Source organism: Typha angustifolia, chromosome 7, assembly GCF_048772165.1.
Source record: "Typha angustifolia cultivar Huaian chromosome 7, ASM4877216v1, whole genome shotgun sequence".
In the NCBI taxonomy this organism is placed as follows: Eukaryota; Viridiplantae; Streptophyta; class Magnoliopsida; order Poales; family Typhaceae; genus Typha; species Typha angustifolia.
In genome coordinates, this window is record NC_133245.1 from 14,089,027 (window position 1) to 14,110,105 (window position 21,079).

General features: G+C 37.0%; 3 protein-coding genes across 6 annotated transcripts; 1 reads left to right on the forward strand and 2 right to left on the reverse strand.

Moving 5' to 3' along the window:
* Nucleotides 1–1,879: 1,879 nt before the first annotated feature.
* Nucleotides 1,880–6,962, forward strand: LOC140762683 (uncharacterized). Its single transcript, XM_073100576.1, has 7 exons — nt 1,880–2,166; nt 2,389–2,669; nt 4,507–4,896; nt 5,078–5,440; nt 5,547–5,855; nt 5,961–6,048; nt 6,446–6,962. The coding sequence occupies exons 1-7, from the start codon at nt 2,004–2,006 to the stop codon at nt 6,676–6,678; spliced, it is 1,827 nt and encodes a 608-aa protein (XP_072956677.1). The 5' UTR covers nt 1,880–2,003; the 3' UTR covers nt 6,679–6,962.
* A 424-nt stretch (nt 6,963–7,386) lies between these two features.
* LOC140762686 (uncharacterized) lies at nt 7,387–9,362 on the reverse strand. Its single transcript, XM_073100581.1, has 5 exons — nt 9,094–9,362; nt 8,810–9,002; nt 8,552–8,727; nt 8,371–8,461; nt 7,387–8,169 (listed from the first exon to the last, which is right to left on the reverse strand). The coding sequence occupies exons 1-5, from the start codon at nt 9,109–9,111 to the stop codon at nt 7,643–7,645; spliced, it is 1,005 nt and encodes a 334-aa protein (XP_072956682.1). The 5' UTR covers nt 9,112–9,362; the 3' UTR covers nt 7,387–7,642.
* A 4,381-nt stretch (nt 9,363–13,743) lies between these two features.
* On the reverse strand, nt 13,744–19,434 carry LOC140762684 (1-acyl-sn-glycerol-3-phosphate acyltransferase BAT2, chloroplastic). Of its 4 annotated transcripts, none has more exons than XM_073100579.1 (8): nt 19,147–19,434; nt 18,901–19,071; nt 18,341–18,747; nt 18,099–18,182; nt 17,913–18,014; nt 17,543–17,829; nt 15,298–15,395; nt 13,744–13,944 (listed from the first exon to the last, which is right to left on the reverse strand). In XM_073100579.1, exons 1-6 carry the CDS (start codon nt 19,250–19,252, stop codon nt 17,602–17,604), a joined length of 1,098 nt encoding a protein of 365 aa, XP_072956680.1. In that variant the 5' UTR covers nt 19,253–19,434; the 3' UTR covers nt 13,744–13,944; nt 15,298–15,395; nt 17,543–17,601. The 4 variants fall into 4 exon arrangements, with proteins under 4 accessions (XP_072956680.1, XP_072956679.1, XP_072956678.1 ...); XM_073100578.1 differs by having other exon boundaries at nt 15,291–15,395; XM_073100577.1 differs by lacking the exon at nt 13,744–13,944 and having other exon boundaries at nt 15,127–15,395.
* Between the last annotated feature and the right edge of the window lie 1,645 nt (nt 19,435–21,079).

The window sequence follows — 21,079 nt, forward strand, 5'->3', positions numbered from 1 at the left end:
TTTTGCATGCTTCAAGCTTCACTTATTGTTGTTAAGCTTTCTGATTCTCTTAGGTTATAATGTTATATTGTCCTGTTTTCTCTTCATTTGCCTGTGTTTTTAATTACCTGCTAATTGAGAAACCTTATGGATGTAGAATCTTGGCCCTTTAGTCGTATTATTAATTGATTACTTCTATGTGTTGTGGGTCGGAATGACATTCTCTTGCTCCTCCTATTAAATAACTGGGGCTTCCTAAAGTTCCTCAGGTTTTGTTTCTTGGAACAACATTTGCCTAGTTATTTTTAAATAACAATAAGTACCTTGATTTTCCTACAAACTTCATGTCCTTTGTTCTTTTGCTTAACTTTAATATCTGCTTCCCCACGAGTACTCTCCATAATTATAAACTGCATGCTATTTGGTGCTCCTCTAGTCATTTTATTTCTTTGACAAATGTTTGTAGGCCATCAGTGCCTTTCAACTTTTTGAACCTAGTATTTGTTATATTTGGTTGCATCTTCTTGGCTCTTCCTATGAAATGATCCTATGTACCTCTCTCAGGAAGTGTTGCTTGGGATTAAAAATTCAGTTTTCCTCATTAAAATAAGAACCTGTAAAACGTTTGCAGTGTGCACCTTTCTGGTGCAACTTCGATTAATAGAAACGGTTTGTTTGCCACTCGACTGTTTGCTTTGCTCTTATATTCATTCTTGGACATCATACGGAACATAAGTTGAATGAAATGGTTCTGTTTTTATATCTCTTGGGCACGTACATTGTGTTTGCTACATGCGAATTTTTCCCATATCCAAGATGCTTAAGATTTTGCGACTACACTCTTGTTTGTTTGCCTTAACAAAGGAGAATGATGTTATAGTTTAAGCTTTTGGCATCACGAAATATAATGTTCTGACCCGATATTGTTCGTGATGTGCATCTTACTATAGTTTCGTCTACTTCCAAGTGCTTACATGATCAACATATTCTCAGTAGTTTAGGATGCACAATGTGTGGGTCTAATGTTCTTCCAATGTGAGGTTCTGTTACTGTACCACTATTTGAATGCTATTGTAAGGTTTCTTGCTAAAATTGGATCTATTTAAATGTACTAACTAACCCATGCTAATGAGTAAGAAATTATAACAGTAACAATTTGGGCTAACGAAGTCATATGTTTGAACGAGCGAGAACTGTGATCTTCCTTACAATATTTATCCTCTAAAAATGCTTCCTTGCTCAAATCCAACTATTGAAGGTGCTGCTCCATAGTTTTTTGTTTCACTGTCGTTATCATTTGAGCTAAACTATCTATGAATTTCCTAGAGCGTGACATCAACTTATCAAGTAAACATTTAAATAAAAGATTTGGTTGGAAGATGCTACTAGTTTCCTTATAAATGACGTTGGATTCCTGTCAAAATAAATCCATATATTTATAAAAGTAGTAAAATATAGGAGGAGACTAATTATTCTGCTCGATAAGATAATAAATCCAAACTTTATACCATGAATTGGTGGTGTTTTTGTCGAATCTAAGACCAACTTAGCTACAATCTTGTGTCACTTTCACGTGTGTGGAAATTTCCAAATAATCAAGTAGCGGTCGAACTCGATGAAAGCCGTCAGATTCCAATCGGACGACGCACGCTCCTTCTTCCACGTGTCGCCCCTCGTCTTCCTTTTATCTCCCTCTCCCGCCTTCCTCAAAAGCAACTTCTCCATCACTTCCAAATCGCCAAAATGCCCCTTATTCCTTTCGCTCTCGAAGTCTCATGCCGTTCACCTCTGGGCATTTTGGTAATATCGGTAAGCCCTCCGACCCGGTAGCATAGGTATTCCGCGGGTGTATCGTACCCTTCTCTTCTCCGCTCTCCCTATAGAAAGCAACGTTTCTCCTCTCAGTTCCATTCGCGTAGGTCCTTTCGCTTTTGAGAGCTAGGGTTTATGGAGAGCTCCCTCTAAGGCTTCTCTTCTCGGATTAAGTTCTCTTTGCTGTTGCTCTGATCCTGGAGTAGGGAGCGATGGCGATTGGTTGGGAGTCGCTTCCGCTTGGCTTCCGATTTCGTCCCACGGACCAGGAGCTGGTAAACCACTACCTCAAGGGTAAGATTGAAGGGAGAATGGAATCCGACGCGGTTATTCCCGAGATTGACCTCTGCAAGTGCGAGCCTTGGGACCTCCCTGGTAATAGTACCTCTCTTCCTCTCGATCTTAATTGTAAAGACTCGTTTTTGGTTACGTAATTGAAGTAGGTTCTTATTGGATTTTTCGAAAAATCCTTCTTTTGTTAGTCCTGGATTCCTTTTCATTTTTCCCTTGTTCTCTTTTTGGTTGATTGATGGTATAGTTTCATATGCGTCTAGATCCTTTTTCTCAAATTGAGTGTCATTTTCTTGGAGAGGATAGATAAATCATTGATCAGATCGGATGACCCGGAGTGGTTCTTCTTCTCGCCGAAGGGCCGGAAGTACCCCAATGGACCCCGCGCGAACCGGGCGACGGAAGCCGGATACTGGAAGGCTACCGGAAAGGACAGGACGATCAAGGTCCGGCAACCGCAGCCTACCGTCATTGGCAGGAAGAAGACCCTCGTCTTCTACCGTGGTCGAGCACCGAAAGCTGTCCGAACCAATTGGATCATGCATGAATACCGCACTGCTGAGTCGGAGCTTGATTCAGGGGAGCAGGTTGGGATTCCTTCTTCCAATTTTCTTTCATAAATGTTCTCACCTTTGCTCTCCTGCAAGTTCTTGTTTTTCTTTTTCTGCGGAAATTTAAGTTGAATAGTTATTGGATGTTTTGCGACATTGGGTTTCAATTATTATAATTATTATTATTATGGCAGTTTTAAGTGTCCTGGAACTAGTTATAGAAATCCAATTGCATTGCAGAAATTTAAGTTGAACTAGGCTTTTCTACCTACCATTGGTCGGACATTTTTTACAGGACTCTTATGGTTTTTCTCTGTACCGAGATGAGAAAAAGTTGCAGTGGTCGAGCAAAGCTGTAAGGTTGTCTTCTTCAACAATTTTTTTGTATATTTATCTTAATCAGTCCGTAATAAGTTAAAAAAGGAAACTGTGCTAACATATGGTCACTTAAATGAGGGCTTAACTGTGTGGCTACTATAATGACAAGGAATGATTACTCTATGATGGAATGTCACATTCAGTTTAGTAAGCTATAACTATGTCCTGTGACAATCAAAAGTATGCTTAGCTAAACATAATGGAGATTTTTAATTGACTTTTTGATGCGTGATTTGCTACTTTTGGCATCATTATCATCTTACAAGTGGTCCTCTAGAGAATGAGGGTTTGCTTGTCAAACCTGAGATTTGATATGAAGTTGAGTAGAATCAGGTGAACATAAGCATATTTTTTTACTGATGATTCTCATAAGATGGGAACCTTTAGGCTAATTTGTGGCTGGATAACCTAAGTATACAGTTGAAGGCCTTTGCCTGTCAAGTTTGATAGTCAATAAAACTGAGAGTGCAACATGTGCTGTAACTTTAGACTCTTAGACTTCAATGCAACATGTTTCATGCATTTACCAGGGAATAATTTCCTCATTGTAACAGGATAGAATGTTTAACCAGAAAGTGATATAGGAAAGACAGTTGATTAGTGAGGTTATCATCCTTGCATAAGTGAGTTTCTTATCATTATCCATGATTTGGGCTTTGGTTCAATCTTGGAATATAAATAGGTAATGAGTAAATTTGATGAGGAAATGGTGTATTGACCTATCCGTAAATTACCCATCATTCCTTTGGCTGAGGTACATGACTTAACAACTTCTTACATTGTTTTTAATACCATAGCAATTGGTGTTGACAACCAGATCACTAGAAAAGGTGATTTGATTGATGCTTAACTTTTGATGATTCTGTTTAGGTCTGTTTTGTGCACAGTTGGTTAGAATGTCTATCCACTAACGGTTGGAATAGCATCCCCAAGAACTAAGAGAGTCCTAACGACAAAAGAATGACAGAAGAGCTTACTAAGCTGCATGGAAAGTAGATTTGAACCCTGAACTATATAACCAGAATATTGAAGGGACCACAACTCAATAACATGGGTGTTTTTATAAATTTTCTTTCTGATTGTACTTGTTAAATAAGATTTTGGCAACTAAGCAGTTTATATGAACTGTTCTTAGCATAACATTTGGATAAATATTTTAGCACGATATCCTTCTATACAATGAGCCAATATATGAACAGTCTTAGTAAAACCATCTAAAAATATGCAACCAATTGGTAATATAAAATTCAAGCTTAACACTTACCTTTGCAGTGGATGAGGTATCGATGTTAGAAATGTGTGTGCTGTATTCCTGGTCACAAATGGATGCATTGCAAAGCCTATGTATCTGATTCTAAATCTTTGGCATGTACTGAGATGCATCTACTCAAGTATTTCAAAAGACAATTTACAGATAACTAAGCTTAATCTGCATTTTGATATCATTGAAATATAATATATTAATACTCCTGTTCATTTTCTTTACCTTGTGCAGAGCGATTATGTTCTTTATCGCTTGTTTAAGAAGCCTGAAGAGAATTGCCAAAGTTCTAATGCTGATGAAACAAATAGAAACATGCATGAATTAGGAAACAGTAGAATTTCTCCTACTTCAACAGGGTTTTCTCCAGTTGAAAATCAGAATGGACCAGATATTACAGAAGATTTTACGACAACTTTGAACCCCAAGTTACCAGAATCTGAACTGCAAGAAAATTTGCAAAATCTACCTGACTCCTCTGTTTATCAGACAAAAGACACTGATACACTGCTAGCAGATAAAGGAGATTCAGCCAGGATGTTTCCTGTAAAACCTGGCGAAAACTTTTGCAATAGTATGACTTATAATATTGGTGATCCTGAGGAAGATGTTGCCGCTGAACAGGTACCCATATATAATCCTGTTTTAATCTGTATTTCTCTTTCGTAATGTTCGTTTCATCTGGCATCAATCCTATCTGCAACTCTTTTTCCCTTGCTCGACTCATTGGCTTTATATGCTTATTGACTTATTTGGATTCAGTAATCATGATATCAACTAAACATTTCCTTTTCTATAAACTCAGGATGGTTGTCATCTTGATGAATTGGTTCAGTTGCTAGGCTCAGAATATGCACAAGTTGGTTCTTACGAGTTTCCCCATATCGAGTCACCTGTGCAGGATTACATGTGGTATCCATCCTATGATGTTGTTGAGCAGGGATTAGGTGCAGACTTGACTCAACATAACACATTGCCACAGGACTCTGTTACAGAGTTTTTGGATGCAGTGCTCAGTAATGAGGATGTAGATTTTCATGGAGTTCTAAATAATCAGACAGATGTGGTTTCCACTGCTTTGCCAGAAGGTCGACCTTGTATAATAGTTGATACTTCTATCAAGGAGAGTGAAACAGGCAGTGATATAGATGTTGAATCTCTAATAGCGGTGAGAAGAATTTTGTTTATATTTGGAGTGCTTCTTTGTTGTTTTGTTATCATGTTATGGTGCAACAAATTCTGAAATTAAAAGCCATCTTTTGTTTAATTATCAGAGTTATGGGGATAATATTTTCTTCAGAGAATCTATGGAAGATTCCTGTCATCATGAAACAACGAGACAGCTGGAATTTGTTGGTACTGGAAATTCTAATAATTTTTCTGGCAGCATGGAGGAATCTACTAGTCAGCTCAATTCTGATAGAAGAATAATTGAAATCAGGAGACAAGAGCGTTTGCCAGCCATAGATAACTTCGTGGCCCAGCAAGGCTCAGCAGTAAGAAGGTTGCGCTTACAAAAATTTGTTCAGATGGGAACAGAGTCCATTGAAGATTATTCAAGCAGCAAGGAAGAGGATGATGAGGTAAAAGTTAGTTTTGCTAAGGTATATATGTAGTTGTTACCCCAATAAGCGTAATGATATTATTGCTTTCCTAATTTTGATTTGTCTTTGAAACTATTTGTGCAGGGAGAAGAATGTGTTGATATTGGTAATGCTGAAGAACGAAAATTTTCTGGATTACCTCTTGACACTGTTGAGGACATCTGCAGTCATGGTAATTAATGGCAAATCTTGCTGTATCCAGAATATTTCTTGGCTAGATCTCATCAGACACAACTTATATCCAACCTGACTTGGAAATTGCCATGTCTTACATTTTTTTTATTTCTGTTGGTGGAAATGGGTCCTCAATTGTGAAATTTATTTCTGCCTGGTTGGAGAATCAGATACGATTTTCGTATAATTAGACTCCATTTGGGCCTAGAAGACCTGTTCCAGTTTAAATAAAGCTGAAACATTTACTTCTACCTCCCAGAGTTTAGACCCAACTGAGTCTTTTTAACATTAATTGGATCAGCTCAGGATCTAAATTGTAAACCTCTTATCAGTGTGGTTCTGATATACAGCTCAAGCTTGATGCACTTGGCTAACTAAACTTGTTTGTTATGCAGATGGGGCAATACTTCCTGCTTCTTCAGAATCCTCCAGTGAATGTAAGCCTATGCTGAGATTGAGAAGAAATAAGCTTGCTAGAGTTGATGAAGTCAAATGCTCATCTTCACAACTGGGGAAACCTAGATCCCCTTCGGCCACCATTATTGGAATGGGTGTGCTCCTCTTAGCGATCCTTCTGTTCCTGTGTCTAGGAATAGGTTGGTATATAAGCTCCAGATATGCCATATAACACAATTTTGCTTTGTAGCGTCCTATGCTTTTAGTAGGACAATGTAGATATGCAAGTTATTTACATGTCTAGTGGTTGTTCAGCTTCCTCTAGGGACTCTTGGTGAAACCTGCTTTTCATTCTCTTCACTGGTCCTTGGCTGGATGATCCAAAGCTTGTATCACATAAGTTGTTTTAGTTATACATAGAGCCCGAAGTTGTCTCTGAGATGTTGAATGTTCTGAGTGATCATGTATGAACTTTGTAGCACCATGCTATAGTATTCTCAGTGGAGTCGTTATTTATCTTGTAAGCTTTCATCAGCATGAGGTCCTAAATTTCCTTCTTTCGTGGGTCCCAATCATGGGTCTGAAAGCTTCAAGGTATTGCATGCCATGTGGCTACACGAAACCTTGTCTGATGGCCACATCAGCTGGCGGTTGGAAAGAAGAGTGTTTTTTTTTTAATCCTTTTTCTTTGATTAAATGGAAAGAGGAGTTAAATGCGACAAACATTGGATTCCCCACCATGCCTTATCTCCACCCCACCATGTGAATCCCACCTCTCCTCAAAAATTATGTGCAAAAAGTATGGCAGTCACATGACGTGCACCAAGATGGATTGATTTGAATACTACTCTCATGGAATGATGGAATGATATGTTTGGATGTGGTTGGGGGGAAAGAGAAGAGGGATGTCTTCTCACTTTCAGCAGCTACATGCATGCATATCAATTGGTTCATGTAAACTTTGTATATTTGGGCACTCCCTTCATTGATTGGAGCATAGAAACAAAGGGATGGCCATTGCATGATGTAATGCATCAGCATTCATATGCTTGCTCATGTTATATCCTTGTTCTAAGCTGATCAACACCCAACTCATTCCATATTACATACAAACCAATACAATTAATACATGGTTCTTTCTTATAACTTCTTACTATTGTTTATCATGCTAAATATTGCCATATATATGGAAAGGTTCAAGAGATGCAACAAGCATTTGGGTTCTCATCACTGAACAGTTGCGGCGGCGGCGGTGGCCGTTCGACGAAGTAAACCGGCATCCAGTGCATCATCATCCTCCTAGCCATCTCCTCCTCAGTGATGATCCCACCATTCCAATACACCATCTTCTTCACCATGTCCTCTTCACTTATCATGTTATTAGTAGTAACCACTACTTCTCCTTCCTTCTTTTGCTCCTCACTACCACCTTTATCTTCACCTTCTTTCTTACCATCCTCTGCGTTGCCTTCTTGTTGTTCAGGTGGTTTCTCTTCTTCCTTCTTCTCTTCTGCCTTCTCCTCTTTCTTCTCCCCCTCCGGCGGCTTCTCCTCCCCCTTCTTCTCGCCTTCCTCTTTCTTCTCCTCTTCCTTAGGGGGTGGAGGGATGATGCTTGCGAGCTTTCCTGTTCGTCGGTGGATGTACTCTACAATCTTATCGCCGTTCATCGTCCCGGTCACAGTCACCTTCCCTGAACTCAGGTTCGTCTCGACAGATTGCACCCCTGGGTATCAAAGCAGAGTTAAGGTCCTGAATTGAAGTCCTATAAAGTCTTTTACGGGAAAATAGCAAAGAGATTATAAAAGTAAACACCTTATTATACTTTGGTTTACTACAAAGAGACATGACTACAAATCAGCTTTAATTTTCTTGTACAGTGAACAAAGAAAGCTGAGAAAGTGGGAAAGCAAAGGGAGATGGATACCTCTCATCTTTAGTATCTTCCTTTGAAGCTGCTGTGCGCAAGCCTCGCAGTGCATATTCACACGTAGCTCAACAGTTGCTAGCCCACTGGCCTGCTTCCAGACAGAGAAGGCAATGAATTTGATCATAAGAATTACTCTTGGAGTTAATAAAACCTATTGTTAGTAATGTTTAATATTTACCTGGGAATTAACCGCTACTTCTGGTTTGGAATCCCCCTCTGCAGGAGGCAGTGGAGAGAGGACTCTCACTTTTCTCATAGTCTTCTTTTGAATTCTATTGCACAGAGCTTGGGGTTCTACTATGCCTTTCACTGTGATTTGGTTTTGCACCATGTCCACCGAAACCTCTTCAACTCCTGGTGTTTAGTAAATTTTTTAGTTAAAAAATTGAACCAAGAAAGATAGCTACTAGAGAGAGAGAAAGAGAGAGAGAGAGACCTCTGCACTTGAGGATGGATCTCTCAATCTTCTTTGCACAGCCAACACAATGCAAGTCCATGGACAAGACAACAGGAGGAGGTGGGGAGGGCTTGGCCTCCTCTTTCTTCTCCTCTGCCTTCTCCTCTTGCTTCTCCTCTTTCTTCTCTTCCTTCTTCTCTTCTTCTGGCTTGGTCTCTGCTTTAACCTCTTCCTGCCGCAAAATTAAGTAGACAAAGGTAAAAAGGAATCAAAACCAACTTCAAGATTAGCTATAACAACTACCAAATATTGCAATTGAGTACCTGCTTAGCTTCACCCATTGAGCAACTTAAGTTAGTAAGCCTGAGAGAAATCTAGTGATTCTTATAGAGATCCAAAATTCAAAAGGAGAGGAACAAAAGTTATAGGATATGATGGAGATTCTTGTAGCTATGGACTTATAATAACACTGCTTGATTCCAATGCACATGCAAGACACTCAAGCAAGGTAGCTAGGCTGAGGAACTCATAAATTAAGCTTGGTTTAATCCTGTGCTCTCTTTTGTTCCATCCTTTGTTCTCTCTTCAAGGGGTAGGGGGGAGGGATCAAAAGGGAAGGAGGGTGGCCATATTTATAGAGGGAATTGGAGGGATGGAAGGAAAAAAAAATAAAATAAAGTAAAAGGAATGGTTGCAGAACAATGGAACACCATAGCAGCACACAAAAGAAAGTGTAGTTAAAAGGAGGGTAGTTTAGATCAACTTTTTGTTTCCCTTTATATAAAATTTGCTTTGCAAGGTAGGATCAGACATAAGGAAAAGTTCTTTTTTTAAATATATATATATATATATGAGCTCATACACTAATTATAGATTAGATAAACGGACTAACTCTTTTCGATATATAAATTAGATAATTAAACCAAATCTAAAAAAAAAAAGTTAAACTATTCCAAAGTATGCACACACGAATATAGTAGGATCTCAATTACTTGTATTGAATTTAGTCAGTAAAAAGTTGCATGCATTAGAGAAAGAGAAAGGAGATCACATGGTGGGTTGGGTGGGACTTTTGGTAGGCACTTACATCTTTATAACCTTCTTTGGCATGGTGAGGATTGCTTGAAATATTATTCGGAAAGCTATATGTACGAGAAGATATTTGATGGGGGCCATGATCCAAATTATGACATATGTATAAGTAATATCAGGCAATTAATTGAAGTGGGAGCTACCAAAATGAGATATACAACATTAATTGGCACAAGATTTGCTACATGATCATGATTCAGCAACTACTTTATGATATCCATGAGGTGATTCACAAATGACAAACTGCCACAATTCAATGTGAGATACTTTTAACTTCTCAGGGAAATGCTCCACTTAGAGGTAAAAGACATTCATATTTGTTGGGTCTATGCAACTAAGTTTACTAGATAAATGTAATACTTTGCTTCATAAAATAGCTTCATTATATTAAGTTGATAAAGAAGAATTAATTATTTCTTGTAGTCATGACATATATCTAGCTTCTGACTCTTAAACAAGTCAAAGAGTTTGGAAGATAAGAATGGATGAAGGTCCTTTAATTAAATGGCAAGCACGCATAAGAGAATGAACATAAATGATATTTCAAGGTTACTAACTAAATCACAATTTTAACTGCTGTCAAATGCCAAAAAATTTGAATTCAAGAAGGGCAAGTAAGCTAATTTTTCAAATTTCTCAACCTATGTTTTGTTTCTATAGATTATGTTCTTAATTTTATGACCCAATTATCTTACTGCTGAGCTGGCCCTTTCTGAATGGTTAAGACTTTTATACAATGAGCATCTACTATAAGATCTCATCAGTCTAACAACCACCTTTATTAGATACTATTTGGTCCAATGGAATGCAAAGGTGGGGGTTGCATAGGAATCAAATATGTGAAATTAAGTGTTGTAATGGTTTTTTTTAATGACAGATGATAGTATAGAGTTATTATATGTTATAGGTGAAAGGAGTTAAGGCAATGAGTTTTCTTTGATGCTAAGGGTTGGAATAAAGATGCAACTTGACACCAGTCACCAGACACCTAAGAAGTAGCTACTCACCATGAGTACTTTTATTAAATTCAAAACATTTGGATTAGTTACTTAATAATTAATTCTCTTGTCTAGACTTTTTAGCTAGAGAACAAGGAATTAATGTGCAAGGCTTAATTGTCCCCAAGATTCTTGAAGTGTCTCAAAGTGTTTCCAATCCTTCCTTTTCTTCTTTGTTGGTGAATAGAATGGATTTTACATTAAGATTTAGTTGCAAATATTTGTGCAAGCTAACAAGTTCCATTAGGGTTTAGAGAGAGAGAGAGACCATCGTTGGATAAAACTCTATGCATGAAATCTGTTGAAGGTATGTTATATATTGTTAGTCAGCTATCTAACAAGCTAAGTTTTTATATCAACATGTTATCTAACATAGTATCAGAACTTAGAGATCCCTATTTTTATTATCTAATTCTTATGCGATATAGAGGCCCACACATTCCATTATCTTTTCGTTACTAACAATTTAAGCTTTATGTCAATTGATTATCTAACAAAATCTATAAATAAAAGCTGAGTACCAACACAGCATAGTAGTTTGCACTCCTATTCCATTTTGAAAAGGTTTTATTTATTAGAGCATTAGAAAGTGCTTTGCAAATATTTTGCAGGTAAGATTTCACCACTTACATGGAATGTTGGTGGACTTGCCCACCTTCACTATATCTCTAATCTACCATTGCTTACTAGATAACACCTAGTTCATCCATCTCACTGAGATGAACAAGACCATGCCTTTTCCAACTTTTGGACTAAGTTAAAGATTGAAATGGTTAAAAGTAGAGGTGACAAGCAGTAGTTCCTATTGAGAAATGCAAAAGTATTATCTTTAATTGCAGCATTCTCCTAGTCTCTTTCTGTTACTTGTGCACTTGAAAAGCTTTTCTTTTGAGGTAAGGTTAGTTTTTCCATTTAACACCGACTTCTAGATCTTAGTGGTTGAAGAATTAAAGCTTCTCTAATACCATTAAGTCTCACAAGATTACATCTACCTTAGTTTCTAGAAAATGTTATGCTAATCTAAGTAAAGGATAAGAATTTAACCAGAGGTGTGAAATAAATCACACATGGAAGTGTTGATGCCAAGTTAGAAATACACCTAAAACATATTAAACATTAGAGAAATTTATTTAAAAATATACCGTATATTTTGCCTTTATTATCATTCATACTCTATCTATTTCAATATTTGTCTTCATGTCTTAATAATACCCTACCATTAGTTCTCTTAAGAGACATGGCATCTACAAAAGATATAAAATAACTTGAACACCCTTGAGTAAATTTACTAAGAGTAAACGTAGAGGTAATTAAAAGAGGAACCATGCTGGGTGTTGGAATTATTTGTAATTTTTAAAAGCAATAAAGTATTATCTATCTCTTTAATTAGTTGCTGTTAGGTGAAGATAAACTTATGGTATTTTTGAGGCTAAGATAATTTTCTGATGGATTTCTTTAGTTAAATTATTAATCTAACTGCATATATATATATATATATATATATATATTGTCTGGTAGAGATATCTTTCGGTTTCATGTCGGACATAAAGGTGTTCAAACAATGAACTGAAAGATTGGGATGCCATGCTTTGCAACCTAAGCAGGTGGCCTTGTGCTTGTCTTTTGGCTACTTGGAAGTTGGAGGCATGAAATATGAATGGGGTCAAGAAGAAAAAGAGCAACATAATAGATATTGGAGGGAGGGCAAGGGACCAGGAAAACTTAGTGGCCAATGTGGAGGTGAGTCAGCCATGGTACCAGAATGAAAAATCCTAAATCTTGGTTGTGAGTTTGTGATTTGACTATAAGTTGGTTTGTCGGCTAGCTCCCCTAAGATGACTTACTTAGCTCATAAGTATTTGAGTTTGACTTTTGTTTATTAGAATTTTTACTTATATCACTTGAGTGAGAAAAAGGAAAAGAGAGAAGGAGATAAGAGAGCAAGAGAGGTTTCTCTACGGATAACAAGAGTTTGTAACTAGAGAAAGATCAAAGATATAAAAAATTTCTTCTTCACATCTACAGGGGTGTTCTCTTGATTCGGGAAGGTTTGAGTTTTTTTATTGAAGGTATTTCTAAACTTTGAAATTTGACGTTACTTCTTGTGATTTTAAGAGACTTATTATGATGATCTTATTTGTACTAATTCTTTTGATAATGAATTCCATTTTTTAGCCCATCGTTTTTTCCTTTGAAAAGGGTTTTCTATTAAATCTTTCTTTAGTGCTGGTGTCGTTAAATACACTTCTTTCTCAATTATCATTATTATTATAGTTTTTATTATGATAAATCTCTTGGGTGAAAAAGACTTCGTTGGAAACGCTGACAACCTACAAAAGTGATGTATCTTAGTTTCTTTTCCATTAAGCAAAGGAGCCAGCCATCTTCTATACGTAAATTGAGTAGCTAGTTCAACTCCTCTAAGAATTATATGCATAAAATACTTTAATGAATAATTCACTAAATATCAACTAACAAATTCGTTTACTATCATCGCTTAGCCTAGTTATATTTATTAGGCAAGAAGGAAACGAAAGCTTTTACATAGAAAAGATCGAAGAGATGGACGCAAAATGGAGTTCTGATTTTGTTTATTGAAGCCAGGAGTTTGAGAGTTAAATTGGTTTGCGGAGATAGGATTAGCCACAAGAAATCACAAGGAAACATGAGAAAGTTAGAAGGTCCTACAAGGATTTAGATCTCTTACAAGAATCAGCAAGCTTGGTACCTAAATGTAGGAAAAAAAAGGAAAGGATTATCTCTCATTTCAATGACATTAGCACATATATCTATAGCATTTGATGGGACATAAAAAGTAACCTGCATAACTTTTATTCTATAGAAGATAAGAATTTTTGACAATCAAAAGGTGTGAAGAGGAGAGGATAAGAGGCATAAACTTTATCCTGGCTTTCTTTTGCGTGCGAGGATGGGTTACATGATCTTAAAACTACAGTTTAAAGAGTCTATCTGGTGAAAGGATAGCAGGATACCATTGACTAGAGAAAGGAAGAAGAACAGCTTTGGCTTTGGGAATTCTCTGTCACCAGGAGGACTAAATTGATGCATGCATTGAACAAGAACCTGCAAAGCAATTCAAAGGCATTAACCACTATAGACATGGAAAGAGACCAAGAAAAAGATGGCCATTTCTACACAAAGACTTTAGCATTTCTTCAGCATGGGTGGACAGTGAAGTATGCTTTCAAAGTGTTTGGTAAAGCTGATGATGGCTATGGGATACCATTGTCTGGACAAAGAGCTCATGACCATATTATATGTTTATGGGGACATCTTTAACCAGATAGCCCTTTATGCTTTAGATGCATCCTTGAGTGCCTGTTACATTGCAGGCTCATAGATATATGCTACATTGCTACTTGAGAGATTACTGAATGCCTTTGCATTCAAATGCATTATGCTTTAGATGCATCCTCGAGTGCCTGTTACATTGCAGGCTCATAGATATATGCTACATTGCTACTTGAGAGATTACTGAATTTGCATTCAAATGCATTAATCTTAACATGAGAACATAGCATGTCCCAATTTAATTGGTATATAGGAAGTTAAAAAGAGGAAATTCTTAAGCTCTTAAGAAGAAAATTGCAATGTGACAACAAAATATGCAGTCTGGAGATCACCTTCTTTTTGAGAATGCACTCAACATTCCTCGAAACTAGGCTAATTATGCAGATTTAGGACTCATTCACTTGCGGATTAGTATAAGTTTATACAAGTATAGTACTGAAATATCAACTTATCTCAATACTAAGGTTTACTAATGACTATTTATCTCTCATCTTTCATCCAATATTTTTATATTTACCAGATTATTTACCCTTAGAAAGCCATCACTTAAATTAATTATCATTTCAATAACTCTCCCTCTCTTATCTCTTTCTTTTCTCCTCTCCTCATCCATCCATTATAAAAAGTATTTTGATCATTTGCCAAAATATCTCTATTGCAATACTACTATACCAATTTATAATTAAACACCATAATAATCTAAACCAGTATAAGCTCTCTTATATAAGTTTAAAAAATAAGCATAATTAAAGTAGTAACATTAAAGTCAACTTCCATGTTTTAAACATGAAATTTGACCACAATAGTCACTTCCTCGAAGACTTTCACAATGATTGTTACAATTAATTTTGAATCTGATAAGCTCTATATCCATTTATTTACGAAAAAAGAAATCTCTCGTCACAAAGCGGCCCATGCCGAAGCTTCTGCTAACAAAAAAAGTTTCCATTGATCTTATTATATTGTTTATGTGAATATGTTCACATAAACATATTATTGATTATAAATTATCCATTGTAGGGGGTACCTACAGTTAATTACAAGAAGATCTCTTAAAAAATAATTACCGAGCACCTCATGAGTAACTAAACTGCCAGAAATTAAATTAAGCCTCAAACCTCATACACTAATCAACTGCCTTCTGCCATGCTATTGCTATATGATCAAGCATTTTCAAGGGCAAACAGCAGGGCTAGGTCTTTGACCCTCCTTAGCATATCATCCTACAACAAAACAATGTAAGTTAGGCCTAAATCTCTGCAAAGTAAACCTTCGGATGAACAGAAATAAAGTCGCAATGCTTGATAGTGCAAAGCTAAACCTAATGGATGAAGAACCAAATTCAAAAGAACAAAAAACTCGAGACAAAAAAATGAAATGTTCACAACAAAACTAAGACGCAAACAACTCAATTCCGAGTCTATGAGAGCTGTAAGATGGTGGTGAATATACCAGCGGCAGCATAGATCTTTAGATTAAAAACATTCTAACATACATAAAAGACATATATCTAACTATTTCGATTATGCTACACAATTTTACATACAGACACACATATTAGACATGAACAATTCTTAGTTAAAAACTGGGCTGAGAAATTATGTCGGCATGACCTATTCTTAACATAGCAAATTAAGGTACACATTTAGAGACATTCAAATGTATAGTAATTTGTATCAAGATCAATTCATCCAGATGCACAAAAGACAAAAGATATATTCCTAAAAGCTAAAAGTTTCTCAAATTGATTGCCCCAGCTGGGTAAGAATGTAGACAATTCTACAAATATATGACTGTTGATAATTTAAGATAGCTGAGTACAACAAAGTAAAGATAAAAATATGAATTAAAGAAAGAAAAATGATAAGTCCTTACTATATAATCAAAAACATCATGATGCATAGACAAGAGGTATATCAAAGTGCTTCAAACTTCAAATGAACACATCAGAAACAATGCTTTGGCTTCAACTGAAGCAGTACACAAATAGTTTGAGTTTGGTAAGTAAACTCCCAACAGTAAAAACCAACTCTGGAAGTTCCAGAAAGAGTAGATCTCAATAAGTCGCATGATCATGTTCAACTATGGTCAAATATAAGCAAGTAGTTATATGTGCGCTTTGGCATATAAAATTGCAAGAGTAATGGCTTTTACAACCGAACATACAAACAAAGTGACAAAAGTCTAAAGTGTCACTTTCAACTACTAGAGAGTAAACTATTCCAGAAAAAAAAAACAGTAGGTTCAATCAAATTGATCCCTATTTACTAATGAAGGATGAGATGATTAGCCAACACTCAAGGTAGCCAAAGGAAGGATTTATGTCATATGGAGATACAGTCAGAGGGACAGCAAAAACAGTGGAATGTAGTAGTGGCACAACATACAAAAAAAGGGGCTTAGTTTGCCTTTCATCATCTCAACCAAGACAATTTCTAAAATACATGGTCAATTAGAACACAACTCAAAGATGAGAAGTTGCCCAGGTACATTTTACAAGCAACAGTTGGCATGAAAAGATCCTTCTAGAAATTGGTGTTCAGCTAGAGGCCAAAGCAAATTCAGACAAGAAAAGCACTTCCTGTTAAAGCAATATTCCCTATTGGCACGCATTCTTATATTCCGACTTCATTGTATTTAGGCTTATGCAACTCAAAGTCACATGACAAGTCATGGATTTGTTTAAATATTTGGAACATCTTTTCAGAGCTACTAAAAGAAACAAAACTATTGTCTGTCATTTATACTCTTCAGATAAGATAAAATAAATCACGTGGATCAAATTATTTCTTAAGCTGTTTCCAATATCCAAAGTGATTCCCTGTAAAAGATCTTTTATATCTTATAGTACCAAAACAATTAAATATATCCAATTTCATCCAGTGTTCCTGTATCTCCTTTCTTACTCTTGACAAATCGGGAACCAAGATATGCATCTAGACTTTATACTCATGTCCACTTCCATGTGCAATATTGCATTCACATTAATTGAAACAAATAACTTCAATGATAAGCTTTAACAAGTTCTGGTTTTTTTCTCATTAAGAGTGGAGCTGAATGAATCAACGGACATGCTATCCTCAACATTTTGAGAGAGTAGAATATTGCAACTAACTGACTGGTGTTAACAAAAGATAACATGTCCTGATCAACAGCAAAGCGCCAAGGATAATGGTATGTAAATTTCATAATAATTTACAAATTTTGAAAATATCAAATTTCAGAATGCCTGGGATGTGTGACACATTCTTCAGATAGTAGCTTTTGGCAGATGCAGATGTTGTTGTGCAAAAAATAATCAGTTCCACTACATACTATTTTGTGACATTGATTGTTCTGCGTAGTACAAAATTTAGTAACTCGAAAGTACCTTCTCGAGAAAGAACCTCAACAGTGAGATCTGAAACTGAACAGAATAGCTTAGTGATATCAGTGCACTCCATAGCCATGAAGGAGAAGAGTATCAGCTATAACACGCCTGGCTTCACTAGATAATGCCTCTGCATCTCTCCCTTCTATAGGCTTGTGAATAACAACTTTCACCAAACCAGAATTCAAATTGGCCTCCATTCCTGGTGGCATCAGACTTCCGGTACCCATAAGAGTAATAGGCACGACCGGCACACCAGTCTTTGCAGCAACACTAAATGCACCTTTCTGCAAAATCAAAATAGTATTATTTTGAGAAAAAAGTTTGTGTCGTAGAACTCAAAATCTCTGCTGATTCCACTGAATCTCACCTTAAAGACACCTAACTTTCCATCCTTACTTCGAGTTCCTTCTGGAAAGAAAAAAACTGATGCTCCTTTTCTCACCAAATCTATGCAGCGCTTAAGACAATCCTGCAATAAGTAAATAACAAAATCCAACTATCATTTGTTCAAAAAGGAGTACAAAATCTCAACACCACACTAAAAGATACATACTAACAAATTTTCAATTTCTGAGTTAAGGCCAATATGAATTTTATCAGCCAACATACTTCTCACTCTCCTGCTGAAATAGAATGCCTTATCAAGATATTTCAAAAAACTCAGTCAACTGACATGTAACAAAATGCAACAGTGGAAGTGAGAAATATGCATCTAAATCTACCAACAACTAGTAAGGAAACAATTACAACAAGAACTATCACAATAAAACAGAGAAATTTAGAGAAAAACAATACCAGCTGACTCCTGCTGTCCATTCGCCGCAAAGGAATGACACCAAGGAAAAACATTGCCCAACCAATAATGGGGAACAAAAAGATGCTTGTCTTGCTAATAAATTTGAAGCACCTCCCTAACGTGAGGAGAGTGTAAATGTCCAAAAAACTCTGGTGGTTAGAAACATACACTGCCGGCATCCTCTGCCGGGGCAAATTCTCCATCCCCTCGATCTCAAACTTATAAAATGGAAAAATTGTCACGGTAGCCCAAATCTTTGCAATAAGGTGATGAGCTCTCCGACGATATCGGTCGAACAAGAGAACAAACGGATGCACTACCACCATCATTGCGAACAGAAAGATTGCGACCACAGCAGTCACAGAGTAAAAGCAAACACCTCTGATTCTTGAACCCAATTGTAATTCTGGTTATCCAAAAGAAAAAGGTAAAAATTGTGAGATACAAAATTTCTTCTCCAAAATCTTTTCTTTGTAGCGAAACTCCACATGCCATAAGGATGTAATACATGGGTTTCTCAAAAGATTAGATTTTTACTTATATAACCGATCAATAAAACCTGATAAGGAACGGGACGAATCATCGGTAGGACCAGCGGCAGCGATCTCCGACCTGGCGATGGTATTCCTCCGGATCTCAGGCCGCTTCAAGATCGGAAGAATCGCGGGACTGGCACGGTTAATTACCAAATTTTGCCTCAATTGGCCCCACGGACAAGCGCAAGAGATCACTGGACAACCAAGAATTCGTCCAAAACTCAGCATGAATTCAATCAACAAAAAGCGAAGAGGGGAAGGGACACTACCGTTGTAGGAGGAGAGATTGGTCGAACGAGAAGGGGACTTGGGAGGCGCAAAAGGTGGAGAGGTGTAGGGTTTTATGCGCGAAAGGGAAAGGGATTCCATGGGCATTAATAGTTCTGAGGGTCCCTGGCAGACTGGAGGTTGGAGTAATGCTTAGGAGAGGAAGAATGATGGCAAGCCGGTGAGAAGAGTCGAGAGATCTTCGGCAGCGGACTGCAACATGCGGTGACGGCTCCTATCTCCCACCTCTGGGCTCTTCTTCTTGCCTTCTTATTTCTTTTGTATGGATTCTTGGATTGCAAAACAAAATACTTATGAGATCAAAAATAAAAAATAAAAAGAATTGCTATCCTGTCGTCGTGTCCTTATCTTACCGTAGTTGTATCATAGCTCATAAGAGAATCTGGATAACGATGAGTTATCCAACCTTTTTTTTCCCACAACGAAGAAATTATTTATTTTTAAGAATCTGGATAACGATGATATCTGTAGATATCTCTTATACAATAAACTAAGTAAAGGTGTCCGTTGTTGAGAAGCCTTGTTTACTTACTGGAGTAGCTAAAGAATCAGTAGGAAAAGTATGGTTAAGCCGCCGTGGTGGCACAAAATATTGTTGAGAGTTTGAGAGTCCACTTCCAATAGTAACCCTGCCTAGGCCTAGATCACTTGCTTTAAGCAAGATAAGTCAAAGAGGGAGAGGATTAGTGTTGTAAGAATAATATGAAAAAAAAAAAAGTTCAGATCGAACATTTGACCATCAAATTTTTTGGCTAGATAGTCAACTCCTGCTTTTAAATAGGATCACCCATCCTATCCAAAAGTTGATGGTTAAAAATTATCCAAGTCCATCGGAGCATTTATAGAATTTGAAAGGGCGAGTTCATACTGTCTATGGTCGAACTAATTCTCTCCGAATCAATCGTGATCTTATCACTAAGATCTTATGTGATCGTGATCGGTTGTGTGTCAAGTGCACGAACCCCACCAAACCCCTTTACACAGAATCTAATCTAGTCGGGATCTGAGTTTTGACCAACTAGGTTCAAATCACCCTGATTAACACGGGACATTTATTTTTATTATAATATTATTTCATCAGCAATTATCTAAAAAATTCACTAAATATAATTAACTCGAAGAATTTTGCCATTCTATTCAGATACGCTTGCCCTTTTGCATGCTATTGTAATCATGTCGATCACTTCAGATAGTATTATTATTGAGATAAATTGCATCAACTTAAAGGATGAGACATACGGGAAATGATTTAATCTTTCTAATCTGACAAATATAAATATTTTTTATACTTGTTGTAAAGAGATTGCTAACAAGAGAGCTATTGAGAGTTTTTGAAGAGGTACAGATATTTTGATTTTTGTACATTTCCGGTTGTTGGTATACCCAAGCTGCTGAAGAATGTACAGCCTTGTTCACTTTGAGATTAAGAGATAAAAAATGAATCTAAAATATTTTTTCTAAAATTGTATATCTAATGTAGACTAGGTTATTAAGCAAGAGGGTTTTCCTCTCCTCCGTCTTTGGGTTGGCTTCTTACTCTCTCCCTCTACTCTGCAATCATTTTTTTTCCTCATAGTCGTCCACCCCGCAACTCCATTCTCACGTTGGTGTCTCTGCTGCAGCTGTCCATCCCTCCTCCCCCACTTTCAGCCAACCGCGCTTGCATCGTCTGCTGTGGACCTTGTCCTAGTCTTCAACCTCGTTGGCGACGTCTGCTCTGAGGGTGGCAAACCTCGCCTTGGTCTCCTTCTTATCCTTCTGCCTCACGTTGCTTACGCTGCTGTTGTAGACCTCCTCTGTGTTGATCCCGGCCCACCAGCGCTCGTCATCACTGCCTACCTATTTTGCTCTACCTCTCCCTATTTCAAGAGCCGGATTGTTGGGTCCTCCCACTAATTTGCTAATCTGTATTTC